The sequence below is a fragment of the Eucyclogobius newberryi genome, unplaced genomic scaffold (genome assembly GCF_026437365.1).
Source record: "Eucyclogobius newberryi isolate DKJ021-1_F unplaced genomic scaffold, fEucNew1.0.hap1 SCAF_20, whole genome shotgun sequence".
NCBI classification, from domain to species: Eukaryota; Metazoa; Chordata; class Actinopteri; order Gobiiformes; family Gobiidae; genus Eucyclogobius; species Eucyclogobius newberryi.
Window position 1 is genome coordinate 25,026,511 of NW_027315835.1, and position 12,999 is coordinate 25,039,509.

Below are 12,999 nucleotides of genomic sequence, written 5' to 3' on the forward strand. Positions count from 1 at the left end.
CTGAAGGGACCTCAGAGAGGAGCAGTGAAAGTGCCAGACCATTTTTTTTCCTCTATAAATTTGGTCAAACAGTGGCAGCCCAGATGTAGTATTTGCTTCAGATAGGTAAGACGTTAGTCAAGTCACTGTTAGCTGCAGCCTTTATTAAAACCCCAAATTTAGCTTTTTACTAAAAATACTGTAAGATAAGCAATAGCAGTTGTTGTTCCATCTAGATCAGTGGTTTTCAAACTTTTCACACCAAGTACCACCTAAGAAAATACTTTACCCCCTGAGTGCCACCAGATCTAAACCTGGTCTAATACAGGACTATTCTAGGTCTAAACTATGGCCAAACTCAAAAGAAGACAAAATTGCAGATTAAATTTACTTTATTTTCAACAAATGTTTGCGCTACAGAGGAGACCATGCACTTGAAGGAGACCCCGTACCATACTATAAATCTGGACAGTTGTAGTGGTTAACTTTTGGTTAATGTGTGGTTAATGTGTGGTTAATGTGTGGTTAACGTGTGGTTAACGTGTGGTTAACGTGTGGGTAACGTGTGGGTAACGTGTGGGTAACGTGTGGGTAACGTGTGGGTAACGTGTGGTTAACGTGTGGTTAATGTGTGGGTAACGTGTGGTAAAGGATACCTTAATTAGGAAGTTGTCACGAGCGCCCTTATCATGCCAGTTGTAGGATTTTTGCGCAGAGTTTTTGATCTCGACAAGTTCTACAGACACAAGGCTGTTTTTAAGACTTTGTTCTAGTTCTTCATGCACCATAAATGTCTGATAACCATTGATATTGACTGGCATGGGTAATGGGCTCACACACATTTACATGGGTCTTAGGGTCCCTGAGGCCCACTTGCTCTTTACCGTGTTTCTGATTGCTTCTCCTGTGCTCCTCAGCTTCTCCGCTCTGCACCACGCCGCGCTGACGGGGACCACTGAGCTCCTGTCGCTTCTGCTGGACGTCCAAGCCACCGTGGACATCAAGGACATCAACGGTAAAACATTACTCATAAGCTACCCAATGAACAGGGTGGTGTTTTTGTCAAGCAAATAAAAAGTAATAAATCATATCATATATCCAAGCTTCGAAGGAAATATTTTGGGTTCAAAGACACTTTACACAATTTCAAAGGTGTTTCTGGCTTTATTTAACAGGACAGTTGTAGTTTGAAATGGGGAGAGAGAAGGTAAAGGCATTCTGCAAATATAATATAACGATATAACGAGGCTCGAGAGCTCAGAAAGTTCCTATGTTCACCATCCATTTTGAGACTGGATAAATGCGTCCATGTTTGGAGTGAATGCTTTCACGTTACAGAGGCAGTGCCTGAGCCGCTGCCACAGCCACGGCATTCTGTGCGGAAGCAGCGAACCACCATTCCGAGCCACCTCGAGCCTCTGACACCACACTTCAGACTTAACCGTGTTGCCCTGGTGCAGCCGTCCTCGTGCGTACTCGCAGCACGACTGTATAGAACCCTTACAGTGTGTGAGATCAATCATGACCCGTGATATCTGTGCACCTACTTATCGCTTTTGCAACACAGAGGTTTTCTGCTCATTTAGAGCGACACGAGAGGTGGGAGGAGCACGTCGCTGCTGTGACTTGCACCTCTTACATTTTGCCCCGCGCTCAGAGAGACAGAAATGCCTCGTATTTAGAGAACATGGGACTTTATGTGTGTTTTGAGTGTGGTACGTGCCTCTGAGCTTTTCCTCTGTGAAAAGGTGGAAAGGGCCTTTAAAGGCAATCAGCCAATCACATTGTTGCATTCATGACAATGACGACACTGATCAGTGCAAAAGCGTTTATATTCTCCCTCTAATCAACTTTGAAATAGCAATACAAATGGATGATTCAAACTGCTGCAATGATTAAGGACTGGATTAATATCATAACAGACTTACGCACAATGGAATAAATAACCCCTGGACTCAACTTAAAAATAAACACATTTAAAAAACAATAGACAAAATGGGACAATTATTCAGAACTTTTTATGCTCTAATAATCAGATGCCTCTCCCTTATTTTCTAATTTGTGTGTGTTTTTTGTGCTTTTTTTCGTCTTCCTCTTTCTGTTGTTGTATTGTTGTTTTGTTTTTATTGATCTATGTTATAATGAAAAAATAAATAAAAAATAGCTATCTGGGCTCAGAATAAGCGGTATCGCATCGCAAGATGCGACACAATTTCTCTCAAATGCGATGCATTTGTCAGAAAAAAGTGTTGTAGTATCGCAGCTTTTGTGATACAAAAATATGTGTTCAATTGTACAACCAAAGCGCCTAAAAAGCACTAATCACTCGTCAATCACTCGTCAATCGATCGTCAACAACAACGGCATGACACAATGTAGGATGCTGTGTTGACTTTACAAGGTCCCGCTGCTGAGCGGGAGGAGCCACCAGGAGAGCGGGAGGAGCCACGGGGAGAGCGGAGGCGACGAAAGGCTTTGATGAGCGCCGCGTCTCGCTAATCTCACGACAATAACTGTGTTACACAATAACTATGTATAACACAATAACTATGTGTAACACATAACTGTGTCACACATACTTGTTGTGAGATTAGCGATTTTCTGTTTTCGTGGATGTTCTGCAGTTATTTTGGCCAAAACTGTAAAAATGTATTCTGCACCAGCAACTCTGACACAGAGAGCTTTAAAACTCTCACAACCCACGGCTTCCTAGATCGACTGGTAGATTGACTTGAATGTACCAGTCGAGCCATGTGGGGTGGGCATGGCTTTGGCTCTGGCTCCCCATTCATTGAACTCGTCGTGTTCGAACGAGGTAATGAAGAATACGCGTCTTGACCGATTATTTCAAAACAATTTTGTCGTTACCATTCAAGTAGCACAAGTCCTACTCATGCCGACATGTCCAGCTCCTCTGTGGAGTCACGCGTTCTCATCTGAAGACATTGTAAGAATGCTACTTGTCTCGATGAGTTGATCTGAGCTGCGTGTCCACAACTCGAGCATGTGAAAGATTCCTACGCCACAACGTTGGACTAAATCCCTGTGGCCAAATTTAGGCTAGCTCAATAACACATTTTCATTCATTGTACACTTTGTGTTCCTGTCAAGACTCAATAAAGTTTATCAAACAGACTTGTTTGGTCACGGGATGATTACATTTCTGAGAAGCTGTCAGTCTGGGACTACTTTCTGTCTGATCACTGTGAGTTCCACCTTCCATTAAAGGCGTAATGGACAATTTTTCGGCGATTTGAGAACTCGGGTGGAAATGCGCATGCCCACTCCCCCGTGCGGACTGATACAACACACACGTGCGTTTGTTTATTAGTGCGACGGAGCGCATCTCTCGTCTCCCGTAGATTTATGTCTCTTATGAGTCAGCTCGAACTGTCTTTTTCCGTCTTCATTTTGTCCCGTACACTGAGGGAACTATATTATGACAGATCAATGCGCTTAGACACGCGGAAACGTGTTGCTCTCATAAGGACGAGACGCACGCGGCTGCAGCTGAGCAGTAGGTGAGTTTTATGATTGATACGTGGCAGAACTAATCGCAGTCCACGCCACGAGGAAATAAGACTCAGATTTGGGCCAAAAAATTGTCCATTCAACCTTTAAACAGTTAGTTTATGACAAGCCTGGCCAACCCGCGGCTCCCGAGCCGCATGCGGCTCTTTGCCTGGTTTCTTTTACGTTCATATCAACATTTGTGTTTGTGTTGTGCCAGACGGCGCTCTGCGTGCGCGGAGGCGCCCGCACGGTGATCCTCCGCACGGCGGGCGCTGCTAGGCCGCACGGAAGTGGAGCTTCGGCATTCTCCGGACCACGGCTTGGCAGCCAATCAGAGCCAAGCACACAAACTTTGTCGACCAATCAGCGCGCAGCATGCAAATTTCCATTTGTAAACAGTAAACTGTCATGGCGCGGGCCGAGGCGAACTTCAATCAAACGCGTCACGGCCCGGTTTAATGATAATATTCCCTTTTTTCTAAGATTTATAAATCAAAATGACCCCGTCCTTGCAGTCGAAAATGCCCGTCCACATTTCAAAATACCCCGTCCAAAATACGGGAAGACGGCCCCTATCTAAAAGAAAACCACCAATATTGAACTTCACTATGGTATGTAAATGATTATGTTTTTGTTTGTGGACTTTGTTGAACTGAGAGTTTGTGTGTGGGAGACACAATGTTCGTTGTTGAAAATGACTGTGGTCTTAGTACTGTAGGAGTCAATTTCTGTCATTATCAAGTTGGTGTGTGACATGATATTATTAATAATAATAATAATTTGGCTGAGCAGAGGTGTGTGTGTAAGAGGAAGGGATGGGGTGATGTTCATGTGTGCCCATGTGTATGATGTGGCTCTTTGCGGTAACACAGTAAAAAATGTGGCTCTTAGTCTCTGACTGGTTGGCCACCCCTGGTTTATGACATTGCAACGGCAGCGGTCCATCTCTGAAACAAATGACAAAGGATGTAAGGGTGTTAAACATGAGTACAGGCCATCATAGTACTCAAGTTCATTCATTCACCAGGCTTAGGGTTAAGGCAATCACTTTTTGGAGTCTACTTTATTGTGCAGTTGGCCAACATTTAATCAAAAATATTGTGAACAGGCTGAACACCAGTGGTTACATCATTCACATTTTGCTGGAGCCTTCTTTTTGTAAGGCATTTTTGTACACCGCTCAGTATAATAAGGGTTATTTTCAATACCTTGCATTGATAACTATAAATATGTAAATAATGTGATAGAGGTGATAGTAGGGCCTATATTCTAAGAATCCAAGAAATGTATTAGGAATTACATTTTATTTTTAAATTCAACGACTTCTGGATGGTAGAAATGTGATTTGATAACGTGGAAATAGAATTTTATTTTTATTCCGTCCTCCCCTCTTAAAAAATGCCATGGAAAGTCAGAGAAACAACTTATTAAAAAACTCGCCTTAGTAAGAAAAAAAGAAAAAAAATTCTCCTTTAATTTCTTATACATGTCAATTCAAAGCTCTCACAAAACATTCTACATATCCAGATTTTACAACTTTCAAACAGAAAATTCCTGCTTTCACTGCATTTACCTTTAAGCTACCAAACCAATTAAACCCCATACTACATACACAGGTTGAGATTTGTTTTAAAAATGTACATCACATCCAAATGATCATGTCGAGGTCAAACCAGTGCTGCACATTCTTCATATATTCATAGTTTTTGAGCGTCTCCCAGCTTCAAATGAGATGCTGCTGGTATGAATACATTTGACAGGCTTTTGAAGTCCTAGCGGCAGCATGCAGTGTCGGGCAGAAATCTTCATTTTCAGAGCTAAGGGGATGGGGTCCAATCTGTGCAGAAGTAAGAAAGTGATGTAGTCGCACTAACGGGAAACGGGGACAGGAAAGTGACCAAAACATGATCATTTTCTAAGGTCAAGTGGAGATTCACGTTTTAAAGATATGTAGACAAAACCTGTTCAAATCAAATGCTCCAATCTGAATGCAGGATGAGCTTTATACTTTTTATTGCCAGATCCTACAGCTAAACCGAGTAATAAAAAACATAAAAGGCCTTTCTTTGATCTCAATGGACACTGCCATAACAACCAAGAGTCGAACCTGGGACATTTTTGCCCGTCATCCATATTACAGCCCATTCACTTTTTGTGCAACGTGTTTTAGCACTTTTCCGATGGATTACACAAATATCATCTCATTATTGGGTCGCAGTAGACATAATTTGAATACTGCCTTATATAATTTGCATTACACAGTCGGTATGAACCTCTCTGTAGTCGATACCATCCCCAGTAAACTCTTTCTGCAGTCTAATTACAAGCACTAGAGTTATGTGGCAGTGACAGTCAAAGTGAGGCATATAAAGTGCTCTGCTCCCTCAGGCAACACTATTCTGATACTTCCAGTAGATATGAGAGGAACAACTAGTGCGCTCTATTTTAACCTCGTTCAGCTAAATTACAAACAAAATATAAAAAAGTTGTCACAAAGAGTTTTTGTAGTTTTTGTCCTTACGCAACGTCCTGCTGCTAATCGGCACGGCGGGAGTTTAGACTACAATGTCTGTTGGTGTTATTTTGTCTTTTTTGTCAAAGCTTGACCCAACAATTGCAAGCTGTCTGCATCTAATTGTAAAACTTTTTATGGCTCACAATCTCACAAATGATCTATTACACAATTATGACCCAAATTATGGTCATGACCTCATAATAGGATAAAAACAGCAGCTAAATGGTTTGTTATCTGGTCAGTGCAAACTAGACTGGGGTCTGTAAACACAGTGGAGCACTTCCACTCCGTGATGTCATTAGGTGGTCCCATAAATACGCAAGATTTCTCCATTGTACACTTAGGGTGAAGCAATTGATAATATTTCCATCAAGATCAAGATTATTTTTTTTTTCTTAGGGTCAATGATCAGCTTAGCTCTTTTTAAAGCAGAGATCCACTACCAATCCTGTCAGTAAAAGCACATTTTTCTTTTGGGGACGAGTTTAGACTTTGGAAGAAGAAAAGTGACTATTTTTTGAGTAAATTGGTTATTGAAAGTTTGTTAATGTTCAGGAAATTAAAACTGAAAGTTAAAGGCACTAAAACGTTTAGCAAGGCTTCAAACTGCCATAGTAACCTTTGTGTGTTGTGCTTTCTCTACAGGCATGCGTCCTCTCCACTACGCAGCGTGGCAGGGGAAAGCTGACTCCGTCCTCCTGCTCCTGCGCTCAGGCGCTTCAGTCAACTCCCCTTCACTGGATGGACAGATCCCGTTACATCTGTCCGCGCAGTATGGACACTACGAGGTGGTGCGTATACGCAACAAACACTGCACCCCCCGTGGGCTAAAGAAAGTACTGAAACCCCAACCTTTTGTCCATCACCTGCCATTGTCTACTACGAAATACACATACATTCCGGCCTTTCGTCTCATCGTTGGAATGCCTAATGGATATCTCCTACCGGCAGTGGCTCGTATAACCAGAAGTTAGGACTGCAATTGCCATTGTCTTTCCACTGTTGTCATTCCCAAAATTGCAAAGTCTTTAGGTAACTTGTCATTAGCCGCAAATATTTATGGCCACGGTAGGTTATTTGTGGAATTTTGACGGTATACCGCAGAAACTGTGCAACAAGAGTCATGGGCGAGCTTTGTCTGTCTGCTCAACATCATCACTTAAAATATGGAGGTTTATCACAGGCTTAAGTCAGCATTTGATGAGAAATTATTCTTTTATATCTCATTTTTTCTCCATTTAATTTTCACCTGAGCCTGTGTTCTCTCTTTTCTCCAATCATCTCGCACTATCCTAACTTTTTCCAGGTGCTGAAAGCAAGCCAGACCGACAGGCTTCATTTTGAATTACTTAAACAGGCCGTTACGGTTACTTAACGTAACGGCAGTAGAGACACAGTTGGGAACCCATTAAAAAGGTGGCTTATGCATTTCTGAGCTGTGACCCCATAGTGAGGATAATACTGTAGTAGCTTAAATGCACTCCTGGGCTCTCCTGTTCTTCTTGTGCGTTCTAAGACAAAACTGTTGCGTGGTGCATTATACATGATGATGAGGAGTATTACTTACACTGGGCTTTCTCTTTTCTGTCAGTCTGAGATGTTACTGCAGCACCAGTCCAACCCCTGTCTACGGAACAAGGCCAAGAAGACACCCCTGGACTTAGCTTGCGAGTTTGGGAGATTAAAGGTAAAAGCATAACCACACATCCAAACTTGCACCGACCCAAAGCAAAAATAGGGCAGTTGCCAAATTAGAATTGAGATTGAGTTTGTTTCTTTTCAATTCAGAGGTCTACAGTGAATTATCAGCAAAAGCTTGTGGTTTGGAGTGGAGTTCAGACTTCCGAGGTCTGTCTTGTTTATGTTCAAGAAATGATATTAAAAATACATTTTGGGTTTGAATTTTGAAATATTTGTCAAGTTAGTGCTGCCCAGTGGTCGAGTGGTTAAGGCACAGCACACATGCTAGGCTCCTAATAATAATATTATACGTATTTATTCTATCTTATATCAGTTAGCCTAATGATGTTTTTTAATTACTTTTCAAATGAAGTTAATTTGAGGTAGAATATAAAGCTGACGAGCAGGATTCTGCACACTGGACTCTGGCAGACTTTCCTCAGCTCAAAACTTTACTGAATGCAGCGATGTTATTGCTTATTTATTATTATCTAGGGGTAATAATGGACTCAGACTTGAACTTTAACAGCCACATCAAATCAATAACATCAGCAGCTTTTTACCATCTAAAAAACATTGCCAAAATCAAAAATATAGTGTCTAAACCAGATTTGGAGAGACTTATCAATGAATTTGTCTCCAGTAGATTAGACTACTGTAACGGCCTGCTCACTGGCCTCTCCAAACGAGCTGTAAAACAGCTGCAGTACATCCAGAACGCTGCTGCTCGGGTCCTGACTAGAACCAGGAAGTACCATCACATTAGTCCTGTTCTCAGGTCTCTGCACTGGCTCCCTGTGGCTCAGAGAAGAGACTTTAAAGCAGCTCTGCTTTGTGTACAAGTCTCTCCATGGCCTAGCACCAAAGTATATATTGGGCATGTTAGTGCCATATGAACCATCTCATACTCTGAGGACCTCAGGGACCGGCCTCCTGCTGGTGCCAGAGTCAGGACTAAACATGGCTCGGCCTCCTGCTGGTGCCAGAGTCAGGACTAAACATGGGGAATCTGCATTTCAGTTTTATGCAGCTAAAATCTGGAACAGTCTTCCTGAAGATGTGAGACAGGTTCTACTCTGACAATGTTCAAATCTAAGTTGAAAACAGTTTTGTTTAGCTGTGCATAAGGATTTTTCCTTGCACTCTTCTCTTTTATTTCTTAAACTGTTTTGTGATTGTGATTTTTCCTGTTGTGTGAAGCACTTTGAATTGCCTTGTGTATGAAATGTGCTCTACAAATAAACTTGCCTTGCCTCATTGGCTGATTGGAGTTGCGCGCATTTAGCTGCCTGCTGCAGTGCACACATTCAGTGGTGTGCCTCTGCTCGTTCCTCTCATTGCTCTAATGAGCAGAAAAGTATTGCAAAGCAAACTCCCTCTGCGCAGCGCTTCTTTTATAAATTCAATTCAATTTTTAAAATAAAAAATTTAAAATGTATTTTTGTAACGCCCAAAATCACAACAGCAGTTGCCTCGAGGGGCTATAGTGAAAAAACAGATTAAACAATGTTCAAGGACTTAGCAATGTCCCAGCATCCCCAGCTGTCCTTACACCCTCCTTCTCGACCAGGAAAACTACCAAACCTCTTTGGGAAAAAGGAGAAACCTGGAGGATTTTGCTGTAAAAGCTTTCTCTGGCCACGCTGCAACTCTGACCCGTGGCTGTGGGTCGGGACAGAAATGTATCATTTCATAGCAGCGAGTTGAGGCTCGGGGTTGGTGTCCCATCTCTGCAGTACATGAGCCCCTTTACATTTAGGTGCGTTTTATTTCATTTCCTTGTTAGACTCGTTTCTCCATGAATATGTGTTGGATTGTTATAAAACACACCTCATTTTAGAGCTTAATAAATGGAGAACATGTGTCCCTCTGAACTGCATTGGAGCAAGCGACTGTTCAAAATAGTGAGAGGGAGAGAGAGACGCAAGCTCCCTGTTTATTTGAAATTAAATTAGACTGAAACCATCATCTTAAAACCTCCTAATCACTAACACAGTGCTGCACAGAGGTTCAGGTTCAGACGAGACTGCGCTTTGGTCCAGATCCGCCGGTTAGTCGCATGGGATGTATTGGTTCAGCCTTTAATTGGTTATAACATCTCATATTCTATGAACATTTATTCATATAAGCCATAGGTGTCAAACTCTGGCCAAATCTGGCCCGCCAGACGTTTTAACTTAGTTTAGTGGTGTGTCAGTTCAGGTGTACAGATAACTACACAGACGTGGAAATGTTAGTTAGTACATTTAAAAGTTTTTTTAGATCTTGAGAAGTTTATCTTGTTATAAAGTCAAATGTTTATCTCTGTGTAGAACTGTAGATCAACTGAAGTTGTAATGCACATAAACTGAAGCACAGTATTGGTGAAATTGCACTTGTTTTTCAAAATACATTTCAGTTTATGAGAACAAACGTTTTATAATTTTTTTTTATCGATCTAGTAATTGCTTCAAAACAGCGTAGGCTATATAAAGCTATTTATTTCTTATATTTTTAATAGTTTTATGTTTTACGTTATGTTCGGCCCGCGACCCAAATGAGTTTGACACCCCTGATATGAGCTGTTCAGTAGTTTTTTGCTTTTCTCCTCGTACACAAAATGCTGCACCTCCAGCCACGACTCCGTGAAACTCATCAAGTTTGCGGACGACACCACCCTCATCAGGCTCATCTCGGACGGGGATGAGTCTGGCTACAGGAGGAAGGTGGACCGGCTGGTGTCCTGGTGCAGTGGTAACAACCTGGAGTTCAACTCCCAGAAGACAGTGGAGATGATCGTGGACTTCAGGAAAGTCGCAGCCCCCCAGCCCCCCCCCCTCACCATCACAGACTCCCACATCACCATCGTGGACTTCCTTCGCTTTCTCTGCACCACCATCATCCAGGACCTCAAGTGGGAGCTCACCATCAGCTCCCTCATCAAGAAGGCCCAGCAGAGGATGTACTTTCTGCGGCAGCTGAGGAAAGCCAAGCTGACAGCGGAGATGATGGTGCAGTTCTACACGGCCATCGTTAAGTCCATCCTCACCTCCTCCATCACCGTGTGGTACGCTGGAGCCACAGCCAGGGACAAACAGAGACTACAGCGCATTGTGCACTCTGCTGAGAAAGTGATCAGCTGCAGACTTCCATCTCTGCAGGACCTGTACGTCTCCAGGACTCTGGGACGAGCAGGTCGGATCACAGCTGACACTTCTCACCCTGGACATGGACTATTTGAGCCACTCCCCTCAGGCAGGAGGCCACTCCCCTCAGGCAGGAGGCTACGGTCCATCCAAACCAGAACCTTCCGCCACAAGAAAGGTTTCTTTCCCTCTGCAGTTGGACTCATGAACACTTCTTAAACACTGTCACTTTAACCATAATTTAATCACTCACTGCACTGTTCACTTTCTGCACTACATACGAATATCTGTACAATCTGTAAATTTGTGTACATATTAAGCCTATTTTTATTCTTATTTTTTATCGGATAGCTTATTGTCATTTTTATCCCATAGTTTAAATTGTTTCTCTTTTGACTTATTCATTGTTCGTTGTTTTATGTTGCACAGAATCACCAAGACAAGTTCCTATGTTTGTGAATTTTGTTCATTGACAATGGCAATAAACCTTTTTCTGATTCTGATTCTGAAATATTATTTTGCAATGCATTACTTTATTCTCCACACATTTCCAGTATCTTCTTGTCCTTTAAACATGCACCTGCAGCTTTCCTATGACATCTCATGTTTTAGAATATTTAATATAAGATAAGATTAGCCTTTATTTAAGATAAGATAAGCCTTTTGTCCACACAATGGGGAAAATTCCAGTGTTGCAACATAAAGTAGGTACAGAAGTAAAAGAACAGATAACTTATAGAAAAACACTCTTAATAGAAAAGCTTTTATAAAAAAAAACCTCTTATATTCTTAATAAAAAAGTAAATAAAACAATAGTAACAAAAGTAACACTCTTATTTACAGCAGTTATATGGACGGAGAATATTGCACCAATATGATTGACATTATGTCAGAGTATTGCACATGATTATGTCAGTATTGCACATGATTATGTCAGTATTTCACATGGGTATGACAGTATACACGTGGTCAGGGCTAACAGTGTTAGTCTGACAGCAGCAAGAAGTGAAGACCTGCGAAACCTCTCCTTCACACAGCGAGGGTGGATCAGTCTCTCACTGAAGCTGCTCTCCAGAGCAGACCACAGACCACACCATACAGGAGGGCTGATGCCACCACAGAGTCATAGAAGGTCTTCAGGAGTGGCCCTGTCACTCCAAAAGACCTGAGTCTCCTCAGGAGGTAGAGCCGACTCTGGCTCTTCCTGTACAGTGCGTCTGTGTTATGAGTCCAGTCCAGTTTGTGGTTCAGATGAACACCCAGGTACTTGTATGAGTCCACTCTCTCAATGTCCCTTCCCTGGATGTTCACTGGTGAGGGGGCAGTAGAGTGGCGTCTGTGGAAGTCTACCACCATCTCCTTGGTCTTCCCCGTGTTGAGGTGGTTCCGCTGACACCAGTCCACGGTCTGTGAGGTAGTCCAGAATCCACTCTGCCAGGTCATACTCCACACCAGCCGTCTCCAGCTTGTCCCTCAGGAGCAGCGGCTGGATGGTGTTGAAGACGCTGGAGAGATCAAAGAACAGGATCCTCACAGAGCTGCCAGGCTTCTCCAGGTGAGAGAGAGAGCGGTGCAGCAGGGAGATGACGGCGTCCTCCACTCCGATGCCAGGCCGATATGCAAACTGCCACGGGTCCATGGCTGAGCTTACGATGGAGCGGAGGTGGTCCAGGACCAGCCGCTCCAGTGTCTTCATCAGATAGGACGTGAGCGCCACCGGCCTGAAGCTGTTGAGGTCTTTGGCGCGCGGTGTCTTAGGCACAGGTACCAGACAGGAGGTCTTCAGACCTGTGGTACCACCCTCAGCTTCAGGCTCATGTTGAAGACATGCTCCATAACTCCACACATTTCATCTGTGCTGGACTTAAGGAGCCTGGGGCTGATGCCCCCAGGTCCTGCTGCCTTCCTCACTTTAATCCTCTTCAGCTCTCTCCTCACCTGTGCTGTGACAGTTAGTCGTTGGCAGGGGGACTGTGTGCTGGGGGGATGGGTGAGTCCGGGTGGAGTGGTGGGCTGTGTATACATATATAATGTATATCAACTAAAAGCACATATTTCTTCATTATCTGTAGGGCAATCTCATCATTAATCAGGAATTGTGTTAAAACTACTGGCAGCAGATTTAATTACCATGGGGAAATAAACAAACTTAGCTTGCCCGACATGTTAATGTAAGCATGCTGTTGT

General features: G+C 43.0%; 1 protein-coding gene across 3 annotated transcripts in view; it reads left to right on the forward strand.

The window, feature by feature from the left end:
* The window catches only part of LOC140368854 (caskin-2-like), a 115,577-nt gene that overhangs the window by 57,073 nt on the left and 45,505 nt on the right, over positions 1–12,999 (forward strand). For all 3 annotated transcript variants that reach the window (XM_072455994.1, XM_072455995.1, XM_072455996.1), the window contains exons 4-6: positions 897–994; positions 6,653–6,798; positions 7,599–7,694. In XM_072455994.1, coding sequence (XP_072312095.1) covers positions 897–994; positions 6,653–6,798; positions 7,599–7,694 — 340 coding nt within the window. The remainder of the gene's footprint in view (positions 1–896; positions 995–6,652; positions 6,799–7,598; positions 7,695–12,999) is intronic.